This window comes from Nilaparvata lugens, chromosome 5 (genome assembly GCF_014356525.2).
Source record: "Nilaparvata lugens isolate BPH chromosome 5, ASM1435652v1, whole genome shotgun sequence".
Taxonomy (NCBI): Eukaryota; Metazoa; Arthropoda; class Insecta; order Hemiptera; family Delphacidae; genus Nilaparvata; species Nilaparvata lugens.
In genome coordinates, this window is record NC_052508.1 from 30,696,256 (window position 1) to 30,718,007 (window position 21,752).

The following is a 21,752-nucleotide window of genomic DNA, read 5'->3' on the forward strand; positions in this document are numbered from 1 at the left end:
ATGACAGCTCGGAAAGTTGCATAACTATCTGTTATGAGGAATTCAGCTTCAGAACGTTACTTTATTTTTCAAATTTCATCTGAAATCAAATATTCTTCCACATTTGGTTCTTAAACCAAATAAAAAATTGTTTTTATCATACATTGAATTTTGATGATCCATTAAAGAGTCTCCGTTGGTGAAATTTGATGATGAAATTAGTTGTCATAAACTGATAGAGACAAAGTGGGTCTCGAATCATAATATAATATATTTTTAAAGGTTTAATTATGTTGCTGATTTTTTCATTGAAATTAATCAGTTATACTATCATTGAATGGAGTACGATCACAAGTAGGGATGTCAATCCCGGGATCCCGGTCCATTTTTGATACCTAAAAATCCCGGGATTTTTCAGCATCAATCCCGGGATTTTCGGGATTGTAAACCTGGAATTGTAATAATATTTTTCCAAGAACAATTCAATATGGAATTTATTTACGGTGATGGATATGAGTTTTTATAACTAATTTATTGTTCTAAGTGCTTGATAATTTATTCTACAGGCACAGCCTACAGTTGAATATTATACATAATATTGATTGTATACTGTACTCTGTACTGGCTTAATAGAATTTGCATTATCAGTTCGCATAATTGGCAGAATGGTTGTTGATCGGTTGTTATGTCTCTACACTTGTTTCTGTTTACACAGCACCACAATTACCAGTCTAGACGGCGCAATATTTGCAATAGTGCTGATGGCATTTCCTTGAATTGCATTCCGAAGTTTGAAAAGACTTCAGAAATAAGAAATAAAAAAGCACTAACGATTCACTCTCTGTCTAATTATTTCTCTCCTCTTCTCTTCCTCTATCATAAGTAGAATATCTAGTTGAAGTAAATATTATAGTTGGCTCTACGAAATTTCATTTGGTAGTGTAGTGGTTCAGCTTTCGCGTTGTTTGGTCGGTATGGCGTTACGGTCTTATAAAAAGTATTCTATTTTATTATTAATATTATCAATTCGAGTGATATTAATTCACTTTACGGTATTTGACGTAATTCAAGTGTGAGCTCTATCCCGTCCTGATGTAGGATAGAAATGCTTTTGTTCTACAAAAAAATACTCTGATGAGTTATCTTGCTTTCCTCAGTTCTCACTATCATCTGGGATACAGCAAATTTGAGGTAGGACATGAAATGAAACAGTTACTCCTAATCCTGAAAACATTTATAGGAATAGAATGTTGAATTTTAATATTATTCCCAAGTATTTTTTTTTATTTTAATAATAGCCTCTCCGTCTTTAATGGGCCCTTTTTCATCTCCACACACTGTTACTGAACATGTAATTGAGAAGGAACAATTGGTTAAAATGTATTAAACTGATTTTTGCCAATCCCGGGATCAGTCCCGGGATCCCGGGATTGATATTGGATAATCCCGAAATACCGGGATTGGAAATCAGTCCCGGGATTGACATCCCTAATCACAAGCCAAGAGCCAAGCCACATCAAGCGGCTTCGCACCGCGCGAGCCCGCAACCAGTCCAAAAACGCCTAAAAAAATGCTTCATTTGTCTTGGCCTCATTGCTTTAATTAATGCGTGAATATGTGAAGTGAGGAATGAGAACTATGATGGTCAAGCTGTTGAAATTCCCTTGTGTGCTATTGATGAATTCATAAGATAATGAGTTGATGTTTGTTTCAAATGAGATATTATACACACTATGAAAAGACGATATTCTGTAGTTTGGTATGAATAATTAGGTGGAAAAGCATCACCACTTGGAAGTTTCAAGGTGCAGGTTTCGAAACTTCATTCTTTATGAACAAAGTGAACTCTGTCTTCGCGTAACCTTCTACTATTGTGCCTTCTAATATCCTTTTTATATGCCTTCTAACCTTCTAATATCAATCCTCAGTAGTGATACGAATATATCCACCACAATCACAAATTTTGAATGTTATGTAGATAACTATAAGATGATGAGGCAGAGATAGTGGAGTGAGAGATACGTATGAGATTGCTGTGTCTGTACATTTTCTGCAGTCAGAAAAGCACGAGCTACGAGTAAAATGTCATCTCATAAGAGAATGCCGAGAGAGCACCATTTTTATTTTTTTTCGAATTTCAGTTACCCAATCATTCAATAACAATTATTCAAAGAAGACTTCGTAAACAATTGGAGTTCAAAAACAAAGTTCTGGATTCTTTACCAAGTACCTCAAGTTGTCTCTTGTAATAGGCCTACCTAACATTTGCAACTAAAAGATTTATAGTTAGGCCCCACCGCAAAACCAACAACAGAGCCATGCAAATAAATACTGGAACAATTGAGAAACTAATGACATGTTCATTGAAGAACAAACAAAGCTATATTAAGACGATAAATCATAAATTCATGAAACAGAGCCGACAAACAAGCAATGATAGACGTCATTCTGTGTGCAAACGTCGCAGTTTAGGCCTGCCCCGGTACTGTTGGAGATGTCCGTTTAATGATATCGAAAGGTAGGATGAGGGAGAAGGCTATTGATCCTCTTGTTTATTTGTAACTTCCTGCTTCCGCAACAGTTTGGACTAAGGCATACAAGAATACTACAACCATTTTCAACGAACAGGTTCCCAATTTAATTTGTATTCTAACATAAAAAAAAACATTTATCAACACTATGTCAGATCTGGAAATGAATATTGGATTAATTAGGAATAGCCTATGTGAAAAATGTTAGTTCAAGAACAAAAATTCAATGTATATGAAAAAAATAACTAGATCAATAAAAATGAATTGATTGATTGATTGAGTACTTTATTCATGTAGATAACAATATATACTGGATTATAAACTTATATACAATAGCTTACAATACAGCAAAATTATAGATGAATTTACATAATATAGACTAAGAAAATAATTATTAAACTGTATATGATATGTAAAAGCAATTTGTAATATAATAACTATAGGTAATTATATTGTTATGCATCTACATAAATTGGCGGAGCTTTGGACATATCAATGTCCATTCTTCAGAAAGAATATTAAAAATATCCTTCCCACTAACTCTCTACCAAAACGTTAATTTCATTAATTCAACTAAGGATTTATTTATAAATGGAAATATTGTAAAAGTTTCAATTAATATGAATATTTGAGAGAAAAAAAACAGGAAATTGATAAAGTAAAATAATTATATAGGTAGATCAAATCATTGATTAATAAAATGGAGTAGGCTGAAAGTAGATCAGGGTAATCAACTTTCAGTAATATACAGCAGTATTCAGTAGATAATTAAAATAACATGAGTTCATATATATATATATATATATATATATATATATATATATATATTATATATATATATATGAATATATAATATGAATTAAAGCAGGAGACACAATATAAATAGATTGAAAACACTTAAAAACTTACATAAGAAATGGGGAAATTTTCGGAGACTGAGTCTCCTTCCTTAACCGAGCAGACTCATATATACAGAGTGATTCATAATTATGGTAACATATTTCAATACGTGATAGTAGAGGTGAAAATAAGAAAAAAAATCATATAAACATAATTATATCCATAAACGCTTCATTAGCGAGCTATACAGGGTGAAAGATTTCGCCTGGAATTCAGTTCCTCTGGTGAAATACACTGATGCTGAATTGTTTGGGGACTAGTTTTTGAAAAACTTATGCTGGATTCATATGGGAAAAAATCTGAAAAATTGAATAAAACTAGTGTGGAAGCTGTAGTGTGAGTAGTTTTTGAGAAAAAAGTTGAAATATGCAAAAAATCTAAGTAGAAAAACACAGACTTCTACGTTTGATGCCCAATAACTTTCTTTAATGACCAGTAAACAAATAATTTTTCGCAATAAAAATTGTAGAGAATTTATTTCTGGAAAGAATTATGTAAGCTGTGTAAACTAAATTTAAATAAAAGTTGAACAAAATGTATTCTTATTAATACCTTACACCACAAAAATTTGCTGTTTCATGAGGAGAGAGCTAATACTCATAGGTTGTAGCTGATTGCAAATAAAACATGGATTTTAATAACAGCTGTTCCAAAACAGCTGATTTACTATGTTTTAAATAAGAAAATATTTAAAAGAAATTATCAGCTGAAAATTATTTTTAGAAATATTTTAGCTCACTGTTGAACAAAAAAAAAACTCTAAGTTAGGCCTACTGTAACCGTGCTGTGTTTTTTGTTTAATCTATTAACCAGTTATTTGTAACCATTCCACTTTGCTTTTGTGTTAAGTGTCAACTTTTTAAAAAATGGCAGGTAATCTTCGACATTATCCATACTCCGAATTAGCTGACATGCATTTAATGTATGGAATGGGACACTATACTGTAATAGTACTGAAGCAAGACGTTTGTATCAAGAGAACATTCCTAACCTATAGTACCGTATGTCTAAGTTCAAGTTTTTTTGTCACTATTCATCAACGTCTGTCTGAAATAGATTCTTTGATATCCAAAGAGCACATTTATGCACGCAGACCCCGATCTACTATGACTGTTGAGTTAGAAGAACAAGTTCTTAATGAAATTTATGAACATCCAGAGAAGAGCATGAGAGAATTGTCAGTGCAGTTTAATGTCAATCAATCTAATATTTGGAGGATACTAAAAGAGCAACAATTACATCCATACCACCTCCATAAAGTTCATACTCTATTGCCACGAGACTGTATTCCTCGTGCAGGTATTAGCTGATGGCTTTTAGGAAAACTTGTTAACCCAAACTTTTTAACAACCGTTTTATTTACTGATGAAACATACTTTACAAGAACAGCTATCTTTAACGTCCACAATCAACATATTAGGGCAGCTGAGAATCCTCATGCCATCAATCCTAATCTTCCACAACATCAGTTTTCAGTAAACATTTGGGCAGAAATCATAAGAGATCATCTACTTCTGTTCGAGCTTCCTCCCAGGCTTAATGGCATAATCTACTAGTCTTTTGGTATAAGTTCAATGTCATTTAGATATGCTACTTTCATATAAAAAAACTTTTCATAAAAAACCGAATATTTTATTAGCAATCAGCTACAACTTATGAGTTATTAGTTCTCTCCTGATGAAACAGCAAATTTTTGTGGTGTAATGTACTACATAAGAATACATTTTATTCAACTTTTATTTGAATTTAGTTTACACAGCTTACATGATTCTTTTCAGAATTGAATTCTCTACAATTTTTATTGCGAAAAATTATTTGTTTACTGGTCATTAAAGAAAGTTATTGGGCATCAAACGTAGAAGTCTGTGTTTTTCTACTTAGATTTTTTGCATATTTCAACTTTTTTCTCAAAAACTACTCACACTACAGCTTCCAGACTAGTTTTATTCAATTTTTCAGATTTTTCCCATATGAATCCAGCATAAGTTTTTCAAAAACTAGTCTCCAAACAATTCAGCATCGGTGTATTTCACCAGAGGAACTGAATTCCAGGCGAAATCTTTCATCCTGTATAGCTTGCTAATGAAGTGATTATGGATATATGTTGATATAAATTTTTTCTCATTTTTACCTCTACTATCACGTATTAAAATATTCCACCATAATTATGAATCACTCTGTATATATAAATTATGTAAACTTAAACAATCAATGTGCTGACTACTATTTATGTCAGTACCGCTTAGTGTCGCTCTCAGCGCGCTCATCTAGTTAGTCTACTCCAGCCACTTGATGTGTTAACATGTATTTTTCACAAATAAAATTTCTTTTTAAAATCTGAGTTTTAATGAAGTGAACGTATTTGGCGCCCGAACAGGGACCCTGAAGAGTTTTTTGTGAACATTTTCGTGAAAATTGTGCTGTTCATTTAACCGCCAGTTTATATTGATCAATTATCAATCACAAGTGATCGCGGAAAATTCGAAAGTTGGGGCCGCAACTGATATGAACCATCATCGAGACCGTCAAGTGGAAGAGTGACTCATCAACACCAACAACCAACAACCACCATCCTGGGGAGGAAAGGCAAGAAGGATAGCAGACCAGACCATAAACTTCTCATCGATTACCGGCCAAGGTTAAGATTGTACCTGGCTCTGGCTGCAGCTGTATCCAACTCCACAGTTCAAGGTAACACGTCTTCTACATCTACAATCAGTGACAGTAATAGTGAACATAACAGTGAAAGCACAATTGATAACCCCCTTATTCCAAGACCAATTGCGAAACATCACCTACACATAATACCTGAAAATACAGAAAACCCAATAGAACTACTTAGCTTTCTCGAAGTTGTCAAAAAATTGAAAAATGACTATTGTAATAATCGTATCGCAGAAGCAGCAGACAATCATTGGATTCTCCTTCACTATTGTAAAAACAAATTACATGGACCTGCTAAAGATGTAATCCTCAACAGTACAGTAGATGACCTCTCAAATTTGATTGATGTTTTGGAAAACAACTTTGCCGATAATAGGACAGTAGAACAATTAACTATGGAACTGCTTGCTATGAAATCACACCAAAAAGAACACCCTATTCAATTCATAAATAGACTGCAACAAAAAAGAACCGTGATTATCTCAAGACACAAACTCGATGGACTAACTGGTCCAATTCTTGAAACTATCTCATCTCAGTTGGATAAACAAACTGTAATGATTTTAGTCGAAGGAATCAACCACCAGCTTGGAGCTCACCTACAAACGCTAGGAATCAAAGACCTCAGTGATGCAAGACAGGCTATTATCAATAAGAGTAGTGCTTATTTGAAACATTTGGGATTTACAACTGATGTAACACAAATGAATCAAACTTTCAGTAAATCTGAAGGAAAACAAAACTCATCAAATTCCAATCAAAATTCGCATCCAAAAAATTTCCTTCAGTTTCAAAACCAAAACAATTCAAATCAAAGAAACTTTTCTCAATCTCAAAATCGTGATTTCAATTTCAATCAGAGAAATTTCTCTCAGCCTCAAAATAATTTCAACAGAGGACAATCCTTTCAAAGTAGATTTCGTAATGGACAAAGTTTCCAAAATCACAACTTCAATCATAATCCAAATGCAAACTTCAATGATAACAACCAAAATTTGAATCAAAAATCAAACGATGTGAGCATGAGAACAGTTTCCAAATTTCAAAAGTTTCCAGTTCACAATATTGAATCTTCTGAAAATGAGTTTTCCGAATTTGAGAGCATTGATGCTAGAATGAGTTCTATGGAAAATGCTGTAAGTGACCTTTGCGAGAAAATGAATCATTTTTTAGAAGTAGGCTCGAACAACAATCCAAAAACGTAGTATTAGATTTGAATACGATCTCTCTTGATTTGCCTCATATTCATTACAATGATACACGAATTTTGATCGATACAGGTAGTAAATATAATTGCATTAAACCTCAAATGGTTTCTCCTCAGACAAAAATAATTAATTGTGATTATGAAATTCGTACACCCTCTGGTGAATCTAATGGAAAAGGTTGTGTAAATATTAATGTTAAGAATATGCTTGGTGTTGATAAAGATGAAAAATTTTATGTGTATGATTTTAGCGATAATTATGATGTTCTTATTGGAAAGCAAACATTGCAAGGGTTGAAAGTAAAAATTGATTTGGAGACCAATTGTCTCATAACGAAAGATTGCACGATACAGCTGTTAGGAATGAATCATATTGAAATCAACAAGAGTTGGGATGAATTGAAAATTAAAACTAATGTTTGCACTCCTTTACACTAATGTTTGCAAAATTCAAAATTGAGTTTTTCATTTTTAACAAGATGTAATTCATTATTTTCTATTTTATCAATAACTTGGTCGAGGTGTTCTTTGTCGTCAGCAGTCATAAGTGCTGTCAACCATGATATGGCGTTTCCTAATCCGTTTATTAGTCCACGTTTTACCTTTTTATTTTTATTTTCAGAAATCATTTCTAATTTAAAATATTGGTTGAGTGAAATTTTCTTCAAGGATTCAATAATGTCAGAGGATATGTAAGCGACTTGCAGATTATTAATATGAGTCTGTAATTTCAAAGATTGTATTTTAAGGCCAGTCATGTTAGTAAAATGGATAACTTTGTATGTGTCGTTAATGAGCATAGATTGTCCTATTTTAATCGGAATTATTCCTGCTGTCTTTGTCAAGTCTGTCAGTCTGTACGTCAACGTTGCTGGGATCAGGAACAACAGAAGGATGGTCATTGCCTTCATCTGCAACAATTAGATTATCTTTTACTTTTTTACGAGGCCTTTTCATTCTGTTAGGGTGGATTTTGATTACATTTCTTTTCATTTAAACCTATCACCTTCCTTAGTAGCTGTGCTATACCTTGGAACATTTTTGTGAAATTTCGGGTTTTTGATGAATATCCTATCTGGTATTTCAGGTGGTTCCTCTCTATTTTTGTTACATTTTTCTGTTCGTTTTTCTTTTTCCTCGATTATTTTCTTGTAAACGGTATCATTCAATGCTTTTATTTCTTTGAAGTATTGATTAGCAAGTTCTTCAGTGATTACTGCGGGATTATCCTGATCTTGATTTTTTGGTAAATAATTCTGAATTCCGAAAGTTAGTTCATCTGGGCTTAAGTTGAATTGATCTCTTATCGAATTGTTATAGGTTTGCAAAGCCAATCGAAGTTTTTGTTCAACACTATATTTTGGGAATTTAATTTCAAGTCCTTGTAGAATTTCAATAATTGTGGAGTGTGTTCTTTCTATCAGTCCTTGAGATTGGGGATGATAAGGTGTGGTGAATTAAGTTCCAATACCATTTATTTCAGTGAATTGTTTGTATAGTGCATTGTTGAATTCTAATCCGTTATCGGTTTGAATGCATTTTGGAATTGGGAAAACTGAAAGATAGTTGTTTAGATTTTTTATTATTTCGATACTGTTAGCTGATTTCAATGTGTAGGCGGAAAGTCTTTTAGAAAACGAATCAACAATTGTGAGGATTTTGATATTATTATATGTGAAAGTGTCAATCTGAAGTTTTTCGAAAGGTTTAGTAGGTGTGGGAGTTACTTTGAATTTAGTTTTAATTGGGTTTCTTTCATACTTGATTTCCAAACAGATTTCACATTTATTTTCAAATTCGGTTACGTCTTTGTGCATTGCGGGCCAATAGTAGTTTTTACGTGTTTGTTTATAATTCTCGTTAATTCCTCTGTGGAAGTTTTTGTCTTCATGCCATCGAGCTATTATCATTGTTTGTTCATCTACATCAGTTATGTCGGCGTTTATTCTTCTGTAGATTCGGAATTTTATGTTGGGAACTATTTTGACAATTTCATTAGTCATTGAACTTGGAATTTCTGTTTTTAGAGCATCAAACAATGGACTTTTATTTGAAAATACTATACCGTACACAGTATCAGGTTTCAAATACTTTCGTATTTCTTCTATGTTGTTTCCAATGTCACGTGCGTCTCTGTATTTGAAAATTATCCTGTTTTTATTAAAGATCTTTTTGAATTGGGGTTTTCCTTTACCTCGTGAAATAACTATTTCGTTTGCTTCAGTGTTTATGATACTATTTTCGTCCATTATACCTATTCTATCATTTGAACTTTCTTGAGAATGTTGTGTCATTAGTGAGTCATTGTCATTATCATTATTAGTATTATTTACAAGGTTTTCGTTGCCAGTTTCCGCATCATTTTCATTAATGTTATCAATATTCGCATTAACGATCGAATTGTTACCTATTTGTTCATCAAGATCATTCAATATACTTTCATTTACCGACGGAGGAGCTTCATTGTTATGGAATCTTATCAGATCATTGATATCAATGTCATCGAACTCATCATTGTTATTGGCATTGTCATTGGCATTGTTCGCATTATTTTCCGCGGGAAAGCCTGGGAACAATTCTGATTCGTCAAAACCTGTAAATTCATCACTATTTTCCATCATATTTACATTGAAAGGCCGTGAGAGACAATCAGCAACACAATTTGAGCTACCTTTTATGAATTCTACGGTGTAATCATTTGGTTCTTTTAGAGAGTGAAGCCATTGGAGTGGCTTGTGATCTGTTCTTAGGGTGAATTTTCTTCCATACGAATATGGCCTGAAATGTTTCACTACCCAAGTTATTGCCAACATTTCTTTTTCAATAGTAGAAAGATTTTGTTCAGCGGGATTGAGTGTTCTAGAAGCAAATGGAATTGGGAGATCTTTATTGTCAGTCATTTGACTAAGGACCACCCCTAAGCTTACATTGGATGCGTCTGTTGTCAAAATATATGGATCATTGAATTTAGGTAACTGCAATATTGGTGCGTTAGTAATTGCTTCTTTCAGAAAATTGACAGCTTCAATGAATTTATTAGGATCTTATGGGTTTATAGTGGATGTTTTTCTCAATGCGTTAGTTAAAGGTTGAGCTATTTTAGCTAATCTTTTTATCATTTTTCTGTAGTATCCTGTCAAACCTAAAAATTGTTTAGTAGTTTGTGGAACGGAAAAATATTTTATTGCTTTTACTTTTTCATGATTAGGCTCAATGCCTTTTTCCGAAACTATGTGACCTAGAAATAGAAGTTCTTTCTTAAAGAATTCGGTCTTGTCCAACTGTATTTTTAGTTGATGAGTTTTCAATCGTTTGAATACAATGTTCAGGTGTTTCATGTGCTCTTGTAAGCTATCACTAAAAATAATAATATCATCAAGATATACAAGAACATTTGGTAAATCACAAAATATCAAGTTCATTGTCCTTTGAAATTGAGGTGGACCATTTTTCAACCCAAATGGCATTCTGAGTAACTCATGATGACCATTTCCAGTACTAAAAGCTGTTTTTGGTATTGATTCGGGTTCCATATCAATTTGATGGAATCCTGAAACAAGGTCAATAGCCGAAAAGTACGTTGCTCGACCGATTTTTGAGAACAAGTCTTCAATATTCGGAAGAGGAAATCTATCATCTTTAGTTTTGTTGTTCTCTCCCTAAGGAGAGTTGTACTCTCCCTTATGGGTGGTGCCGAAGAAACCTGATGCTTCAGGAAAACACAAAGTTCGTCTTGTAGTAGATTATCGGAAATTGAACAACAAAACTAAAGATGATAGATGGTCCACCTCGATTTCAAAGGACAATGAACTTGATATTTTGTGATTTACCAAATGTTCTTGTATATCTTGATGATATTATTATTTTTAGTGATAGCTTACAAGAGCACATGAAACACCTGAACATTGTATTCAAACGATTGAAAACTCATCAACTAAAAATACAATTGGACAAGACCGAATTCTTTAAGAAAGAACTTCTATTTCTAGGTCACATAGTTTCGGAAAAAGGCATTGAGCCTAATCATGAAAAAGTAAAAGCAATAAAATATTTTCCCGTTCCACAAACTACTAAACAAATAAAACAATTTTTAGGTTTGACAGGATACTACAGAAAAATGATAAAAAGATGAGCTAAAATAGCTCAACCTTTAACCAACGCATTGAGAAAAACATCCACTATAAACCCAAAAGAACCTAAATTCATTGAAGCTGTCAAAAAGTAAAAGCAATAAAATATTTTTCCGTTCCACAAACTACTAAACAATTTTTAGGTTTGACAGGATACTACAGAAAAATGATAAAAAGATTAGCTAAAATAGCTCAACCTTTAACTAACGCATTGAGAAAAACATCCACTATAAACCCATAAGATCCTAATAAATTCATTGAAGCTGTCAATTTTCTGAAAGAAGCAATTACTAACGCACCAATATTGCAGTTACCTAAATTCAATGATCCATATATTTTGACAACAGACGCATCCAATGTAAGCTTAGGGGTGGTCCTTAGTCAAATGACTGACAATAAAGATCTCCCAATTCCAAAATGCATTCAAACCGATAACGGATTAGAATTCAACAATGCACTATACAAACAATTCACTGAAATAAATGGTATTGGAACTTAATTCACCACACATTATCATCCCCAATCTCAAGGACTGATAGAAAGAACACACTCCACAATTATTGAAATTCTACAAGGACTTGAAATTAAATTCCCAAAATATTTTGTTGAACAAAAACTTCGATTAGCTTTGCGAACCTATAACAATTCGATAAAAGATCAATTCAACTTAAGCCCAAATGAACTAACTTTCGGAATTCAGAATTATTTACCAAAAAATCAAGATCAGGATAATCCCGCAGTAATCACTGAAGAACTTGCTAATCAATACTTCAAAGAAATAAAAGCGTTGAATGATGCCGTTTACAAGAAAATAATCGAGGAAAAAGAAAAACGAACAGAAAAATGTAACAAAAATAGAGAGTCACCACCTGAAATACCAGATAGGATATTCATCAAAAACCCGAAATTTCACAAAAATGTTCCAAGGTATTGCACAGCTACTAAGGAAGGTGATAGGTTTAAACTGAAAAGAAATGTAATCAAAATCCACCCCAACAGAATGAAAAGGCCTCGTAAAAAAGTAAAAGATAATCTAATTGTTGCAGATGAAGGCAATGACCATCCTTCTGTTGTTCCTGATCCCAGCAACGTTGACGTACAGACTGACAGACTTGACAAAGACAGCAGGAATAATTCCGATTAAAATAGGACAATCTATGCTCATTAACGACACATACAAAGTTATCCATTTTACTAACGTGACTGACCTTAAAATACAATCTTTGAAATTACAGACTCATATTAATAATCTGCAAGTCGCTTACATATCCTCTGACATTATTGAATCCTTGAAGAAAATTTCACTCAACCAATATTTCAAATTAGAAATGATTTCTGAAAATAAAAATAAAAAGGTAAAACGTGGACTAATAAACGGATTAGGAAACGCCATATCATGGTTGACAGCACTTATGACGGCTGACAACAAAGAACACCTCGACCATGTTATTGATAAAATAGAGAATAATGAATTACATCTTGTTTAAAAATGAAAAACTCAATTTTGAAATGAACCTTGAGTTAATTAAGAAATTCAATTTCGATGTTGAGCATATTAATTCAAATAATAAAGCATCAGAAAATATTACTAACGAAACTGCCAATATTGTCGAAAATTTGCAAGCTGTTGACTTGATTACTTTGACAATACAATTGTTGGATGATGAAATAAATGATGTTGTTAACTCGTTGATGTATTGCAAAGAAGGGAGACTTCATCCATCAATTTTGAGCTTTGATGATTTTCGTAGGTTAATTGATTATAATAATTATTCATTAGCTCGTAGAGATTCCAGTATTTTATGGGAAATTAGTAATAGCACTTGTATTTTATCGAAATCTGTTTTAACTTACATTATCCATTTACCGAAATTAAACGATTTATTTGAAAAATATGACTTTCTGTCTTATCCTGTTGAAATGGAATCAAATGTTCACACCATGAAATTGAAAGAAAAATCGATATCTGTGTCTTAAAACAAAAATCTTTGGAAACTGACCAATTGTCAAATATTCTCAACATGAAATTAAACGATTTATTTGAAAAATATCACCTTCTGTCTTATCCTGTTGGAATGGAATCAAATGTTCACACCATAAAATTAAAAGAAAAATCGATATCTGTGTCTCAAAAAAAAAAAGCTTTTGAAACTGACCAATTGTCAAATATTCTCTTCTATTTCTTTTTGTACTTCAGGAGAAATTATACATGATAACTGTATTTTGTCTGTAGTGAATAATAAGGATTTGGATAGTTGTGTAAGAATAGGAATAATTAATGATAGACCATTTATGAATTATTTCGAAAATTGTAATTGTATTTTAGGATATAAGATTGATCAAATTGATATCAAAAATGGCACTATAAATACTCCTTCATCTTTCCTTATCAATCTGGATATCAATGATGAAATGACAGATGTAAAATTACCGTTTACTTCAGTTACCACATATGCACAAAAATTAAGTCATGTACCGAATAAAATTCATACTAAACTTATCGATTTTATAGATGTTAGTGAACTTGATGATATTGAACCTAGAGATTTTGATTTTATAAATTTTGAAGATTCTTTCGTCCTTAAGACACACCACATTGTAATTTTTGTTTTAAGTACATTTATACTTCTTGTAATTTTGATAATCGTTTATTACAAATTTTTAAGAAGCCAACCAGTGTACTAAATTACCGAATTGATACACAAGTACCAATATCATCAATCCCCACCATAAGCTATAATTATTATGTACGACCTAGAAATTAGATCTAAGTTAGTAAACTTTAATTTGTAACTTCATTTTAATTTTTGTAATTTTTGAGTGTCCCAAATTTATTTTTCGGGCCGAAAAAAACTTAAGGAGGGAGGAATTATGTAAACTTAAACAATTGATGTGCTGACTACTATTTTTGTCAGTACCGCTTAGTGTCACTCTCAGCGCGCTCATTTAGTTAGTCTACTCCAGCCACTTGATGTGTTAACATGTATTTTTTGCAAATAAAATTTCTTTTTAAAAACTGAGTTTTAATGAACGTGAACATATTTTATATGATATATATATATATATATATATATAATATATATATATATATATATATATATATATATAAAAAATTCATTCTATAAAAGGTTTATAGGTTTATATTGGTTTGATGGGTGAGGGATGGTTGTCATGTGATCGTTCTAGGGCCGGACAGTTTCAGTCATTGTCATGTGAATGGAGGAGAATGACATGACCACAGACTTAGTTCGCTTTATTCTAATACTCTCTTTAGCCGCTCGATGCTAGAGCAACGAGTTCTCTTTCCGGCCGCCTAGAGCGCGCCACCAGTATTTAAATTCACTTAGCCTTCATAACTCTCACTTGAGTTTTGTGCGTACCTGGGTATATAAGCAGGACGCAATTTCAGTCACGCAAGACACAGTTTAGCTCTAGGAGATTAAACAGGAAAGTCCCCCGTTTGATTCCTTGAAGCTTCTGGAAGATTTTTTCTCACTTTTGTGTCACATTGCCGTGATTATTAGTTTTTCTTTCCTTTTTCCCTGCTGATGACCCGACCGTTTCATCAGAGCCTAAGCTGGGATCCACTCAAAGGATGACCCAACCGGGGATCTGAATTTCAAACCTCCAGCGGGGATCCCCTCTCCATTGATGACCCAACTCCAAATTCTGATTCCCTCAGAATTTTGAGCAGGGATCAATCCTCATGCCCAGGACTGCCAAGCAGCGGGAGAGAAACTCCTTTGAATTTCACCCCCCCTTCCCGCAACTCCTTTTCCTCTCCCCCCATAAAAGAAACAATATAAAAACAGCCTGCAGCTGAGTTCTCATACACTGTCCAGCAGCCGAGGGCATATCAAGAAGCAAGCACATTGAAAATATTGCTAAAAAATGATGTTTGTGGTTGTTAATATTGAATTATTTTACTGAAGTTTGATTCAACTTGTAAGTCTTGTTGAACTATTCCTGTGGTCAAAATTCAGAATCACACTTCTAAAATCGTATTTTGAATGGGTAATTGATAGTATTACAAGTGATTTCTGATTAATTATTTTCTTGTTATAGGCTTCATTGATTCAGATTTTACAGTAAAATGTGCTAGTTCCACCGTTTATCATTTCAGTAGCAATATGAAAGTACTGAGATTGTTCAAAAAGCATATTTCCATAGCATATTATGCGAAAGCTGCAGAGTATAATAGATTCATATTTAGTGTTGATAGAAGTTTATGAGATTGCAGAGAGCTGTCAATGCAGAGGGCTTTCACTGCAATATTTCAGGAGCTGGGAAGAAAAAAAAAGTTCATTAAGTGCATGCGAGTAACGCAGCGAGAAGGGTCTCATTCATTTGCATGCAAATCAAGTGCATCTATTTCCACTTGTTCGAGAAGAGAACAAAGTCTGTACCGTACTGCAATAAAACAGCAGCATTACTATGCTTTGTTGAGTTGTCGAAAGAATTTGACAGCGCGTATTCATCGTACTTGGAGTAGGTGCTATGTGCTAGTGCAGTTGTTGTTTTCAAATGAGAGGAGAGTGTATGATGAGTGGCAATGAGAGTTGGTAATGAGGAGCTGGAAGTGAAGTATGATGGGAAGCAAACTCACAAAGGAATTGAAGCATTGATAGCAAGCCGGATAAAATAGTCCGGATAATATAAGCTTCATATTTCAAACAAAAGCTTAATAATTCTCAGCTTTCATACACATGAACGACCTCTATATATATATATGGAAATTTTCAACGGAATTCCTCTGCTCAAACTCAAAAAAGTAACTGTTATAATATATATATACACTTTTATATTGATGATTGAGAGTCACTTTTACATTTTTCCTACTGTTCCAGGTATTTCCTGAATTCCGCTACAGGGATAAGTTGCTTAACTATTCTCAATCATATTTGCTGCAGATATGATGAAAATATGCCAGACAATATTGTGTGTGCTCTTCCTAGTTCACTGTAGCCAGGTAATTTCAATAGAATACTCTTATTGTCCTCGATATTAGGGTTGGAACGTTTCTCCGGTTACTCATTGCGTTGTAAAACTGATTTCAATTCCAAAAATAGTTACTCAGCCATAATATTATAGCTTACAAAATTTATAACACTGCTATTCTCATCCAATTCACATTTCAATCAATTTTATGCATTAAACTCAGTCTGAAATTGGTTACATCAGTTCAGTATTCCATTGTCAAGAAAGGGACTGGATTTTTGGCTTTGATTGGAAAGAGCCCAGGCTGGAGCAGGTGAATCCATAAAACAGCGCATTTTTCATAAATAAATATTGACTACAGAAACCTTTCTCATATCCAATTGGAAAATGAAGCCAAGGACAAAAACAGGATGGGGAGGAGCAGACTAATCAAATGATTGATAATGAAAGATAAAACTTTATATTTGATAAGCTTCTGAAATTTTTCGAATTCGAAATGAAGTTCACTGAATTGATTTCAAGAGAATCGAATTCAATAATCGTTTAGCAGGTTATTTATTTATTAGGTTAGCACAAACAATACAATGATCGGAAAAGAAAAAACAGGCTATTGCCCAAAACTTCTTCAATTTCCTAATTTAGTTTCAAATTGTCCAAAGATTATGTACATTTTGATTTCCACACCAAATCACAATCTGAAAATATAAATTAGAATAAAACAAACAATTTCAAATTTGGATAGATTGATAATAAAACTTTCGTGAAAACATGAAGCAAACTTCAAATTCACAAAATAAAGAATAAAACCACTTAAATTTTGAGATCGAAACTATCACGTTCACTTTAGCTATTTATTTCATCATCATCTTCTTATATCTAAGAAAGGCTAAGCCCCGACAGACTGAAATCACACCACAGCCCAAACTACTGAGCCTAAAAACATGAAATTTTGCACAATTGTTTATGGTAGCCTCAAAACATCCACTAAGGAAGGATTTTCATAAATTTGCCCCCCTGAGTGAGCTGGGGCCCCACAAAAATTTTGTACTTTTCAACCGCTCATTGCACAGCAAAGTCATGAGGTACTTTTTTGTTCAGCTATGAGAAAAAATTAGATCTATGCAGAAAAATTCCGATCAGGAGCACAGGGGAGTTCAGGAGAGGGTAGGTTTCGAAGCCTCTAAGGGTTTCAAAGGATAAAAAAGGATCCTATTAAATAAGGTTATGGACATGGTAAGGTGAACGCCATATGGAACTGGAATAATTGACATGATATTCCAACATATGTTGTAATCATTGGAAAGCTTAAAATAATCTCATAAATCAGCTGATCGAATTTATTTTACATAGATCGAAAGCGCGAGCTTGCCACGTGTTCGTTCCATTGTTGTATGCTTGGCCACTTCGGTTTGCGCCTTCTATCAGCTGTATATATGGAGTCTCATACATTCCGATTAGAACAGAGCACAGGGGTTTTCTTTGGTTGAGAGTTTGTTGATAATCTTTTTTCAAATTCAAATTTTATTGCCATCAAAAATCACATTAAAAACTTTCTTAATAGACAACAAGATTGCAAAAACAAAATATCAAACATTCTGACGGTACATTTTGATACCAATAGAAATTTCGTTAACTGAAATGAATTACTAGGTCTCAGACAGAATAGGAAAAATATCTGTTACCAATGGTGTTATCAATCAAAGATAAGACGATAACGACTAGAAAAGCCAAGATTATGGCTAACAACTTGAAATGAAAATCTATTTCTCAATTATTCGATAAAATGATAATATATTGTGTGAATTTGAGGTTAGGTTCTATATAAACAGCGCTTGTCGGCAATATCAAAAACGACCAAGCTGAACATGTACAATTTAATTAGACACTCACTAGCAAAATAATTGCATCCAGGTAGCATTCATTAAGACTAGGAAAAGAGGGTTTGTAAACCAAGCATGTCAAATGAATGTCACAAAAAAACGATTAAGAAAACACAAAAATATTTATTGTATCTTATAGCATGAACAAAAATGATTAAAAACAAAACAATAAGATAAAGGAAATGGGATTTATTTTTATTGAGCGCATTAAATACCTACTACAGTTTGGGGATGTACCAATCAAAATACAGTATTTGCTCGGCGCTAAAAATTATTTAATTCAAAATCTCCACGTGATGTTTATAAAAATTTGTAATTGTTATAGAATGCACGAAATTATGTAGTTGAGATGGAATAAGAGTTTAAGATAGAGATATTTAATCTTAATATAGTAATATGTTATTGTATTACAAACTATTTGACAGTACTAAATTACATCATCGCGGAATATTTAAAATCTGCCAATGGGAAAGGATATTTAAATTTCATGCAAATTGAAGAAGTCAGGAGTATCGTTGAGAGAGAATAGGGGAAGACCGACAGCACTTGCTTCCCAGAGGTCACCAGGAACACCCACCAATTATGAGAGCATTAGACTGAATTATTGTACATTAATTAATTTTTGTAAAAATGTAAGTTTTGATTTATGTATTTAAAAATTGAATTCATATAACTCAGTGATGTCGCTGTATGACGTGAGTTATTAAATTAAATATCCCCATCGGAGAAGACGACAGCAGCCCACCAGAAAAGACTCAGGACACACGAGACGAATACTGGCCATCATCAAAATTTGTGAAACATCTACACGTGAGTTCATAATTATTTAAGAGAATCCTCAGTGCTACGAATTGATAGAATTTTCATAAAGCTAGCTCGTCGAGGGTATAACTTAAAAATCAAGCTTGATTCAGACTTAATTGCACAAGTAATATTAATAAGGGAAAAGTCATATTTAAAAAATATATATGTGAGAATTAAATGTTAAATTATATATCACTATTTGAAATTATTGAATATGCTCAGTTAATGTACATAAATATCAGTATTATTATATGCATAATAAGATTTATAGAAGCTCTAGTTCACAAGATAAATTATTTATCTAATTTCCACTGACGGCCGAACCTATGCCTTGAGATTTTATATTTAAAGTATCAATTATTATTGAATTAATTTATATTATTGAGAATTTGGAATATAAAATTCTAATTTGATAAGCAGAAGCGAGTCAAATCATTGAGCTATAGGAATCTGTAAAATGTATGCTGATATTAAAATCATGAAAGTTGTTAATTGATGCTATTGAGCAGAATAAGAATTTTAATTGAGCGAGCTGTGATATTTTTCTTGTGTTTCTTCTCATATTGTTTTTGCATTTATTATTTCATATATTATTTTTCGCTCGTTGATTCTATTGTAATTACATATTTATTGATTGAATGGTGTTCTTTTCATTTTTAATCCTGTCTTCTTGCTGGACCAATCTTGTACTAGTATTTTCTATTATCATTATTGACAAATTAGTGAAATTATCAACCAACTGTATTCTTCATCGCTTGAGTTGGATAATTCAGTGTGTAATGTATTTGAAATTTGGGTAGATGTAAAAATCCCAAGCTGAAGTACTAATAGGTCTGAGTAAAGTAACTGGCTAATATCGCCAATAAGATAACAATAAAGATTAGATAGCATCAGCTTGTTCTGGCTAAACGGTACAATAACCTAAAAAGGAATTGAAATAATTTTTTGCTAATATATAATATTATATAAAATTTTTGAAGATTGAGGTTAGGTATAAACATTCAGTGATCGGCAACCTAACGATCGACCGAGCCAAGCAACGTAGAATCTGACCAAACCCCTTGGCAGAGATCTATTGCAGCAAAACGGTATGCAATTTGAAAGAACAAATTGTCACGTGGCTAACTATTAGGAAGCATGAAATAAATAGTAGTATATAGAATATTAACTAGCATGTAGAGAGCATACTTAAAAAACCTAACAAAAATAATTAAATGTATCCAGGAAATAGGAGGTTACCAAGCGCATGAATACTGAAACAATTTGCATGCACCAATCGAATAATGGCAGTTAATAGGCGGCAATAGTATGCCAATTCAAAAATATTTATATATATTTCTATAAATGATTGGGATTTATGTAAAACTATTGTATAGTCTATTTTATGGATATGGCCCGAAGGCAAAGAAATTATTAAACATACAACATAAGTAATAATTTAATATTTTAGTACGGTCTATTTGAACCTTAAATGGCGGAGGACTAGGATATTCAAATTTTATGTAAATTTGAAAGTCGGAAGTAAGAATTGTAAAATTGAGGAAGGAGAACCATCACTCGCCTGCCAAATGCCACCATGAGAGGACCCTAAATATTTTAGAGCATAATACCTTGCTATAACTTGTAAAAGCTAAAGTTAGATTGAATTATTAAAATTCTTAAAAGACTTTGTGATGCTCTTATAAAGCAGAAGTCATTTTCATTTCTAAATAATTCTTGTGACCCCTTGGAAGAGACGATTCCGGCTACCATAGTCCAGGACCACCAGGAGTTGGATCGACATCAGCGGCTTATAAGAAGATTTCGACACGTGAGTGAGAAAATTGAATTAGTGATGGGCACCCTTAGTGCTTCGAATTACCTAATAATCAAAGCTAGCTCGTCGAAAGGGTTCTCTTATAAATTAAGAATTTAATAAAAAATACTTGCGCAAGTAAATATAGTATTAAAGGTATTTTATTAAAGGAATAATGAATCAGTACATTTCAGAAAATTCTAATAAATCAAAGAAGTATAAAATCTTGGCTATTAATGCATATGATTATGATCTTTAATTTTGCAATATAATTTGCGATAATTTGTTGTAGCTCTGGTTCACTAAATGAATTGCTCTACTTATTCCATCAGGTGCCGAATCTTGCACCCTGAGATAAAATATATATTCATTACAAAGAAATCTACTAGATACTAGAGAATTTAAGATATATATATTTGGATTATTAGTTGCCAATTTATCAAGCTGATTTTAAGGAACCTATTTTTAATTGAATTGTCCAAGTCGACAAGTATTAGCAAGCTTATATCGCAGCTACATGCAAAAGGATGCATAGGATTTAAAAATAAAAGCACATGGTAACGTTTCGTGCTATAAATTTGGAGTATAATGTTTAGCCTGTGATATTTTACTGATTTCAATTATTGTTCTATTTTTATATTTTATATTTCTATCGCTCTTTATATTTTTGCCCTGATATATTTTTTGCAATATTTGTTAATATATGTATCAAATTGTTTATGGTGTGCAATTTATTTTAATTCCTCAACACTATGGGATAAGTATCATATATATATATATATTTTTTTTTTTTTAATGAATTACAAGAATTATAGGGGAAGCTCATACCTGGGCCTATAAAGATTTTTATGAGACTGTATCCTATTAAAAAACCACGACCTAATTTTTATAATTATATCAAAATATTTCATGCTCTACCGACTG

At 32.6% G+C, this 21,752-nt stretch overlaps 1 protein-coding gene across 4 annotated transcripts in view; it reads left to right on the forward strand.

Moving 5' to 3' along the window:
- The first annotated feature begins 2,402 nt into the window (after positions 1-2,402).
- LOC111062306 overlaps positions 2,403-21,752 on the forward strand; it is a 46,447-nt gene continuing 27,097 nt past the window's right edge. Inside the window, exons 1-2 of one of the 4 annotated variants that reach the window (XM_039428147.1) lie at positions 2,403-2,497; positions 16,259-16,380. In XM_039428147.1, coding sequence (XP_039284081.1) covers positions 16,324-16,380 — 57 coding nt within the window. In that variant the 5' untranslated portion in view covers positions 2,403-2,497; positions 16,259-16,323. Of the gene's footprint in view, positions 2,608-2,686; positions 2,714-16,258; positions 16,381-21,752 lie in introns of those variants that run through there. The other 3 variants (XM_039428148.1, XM_039428149.1, XM_039428150.1) reach the window with 3 other exon arrangements.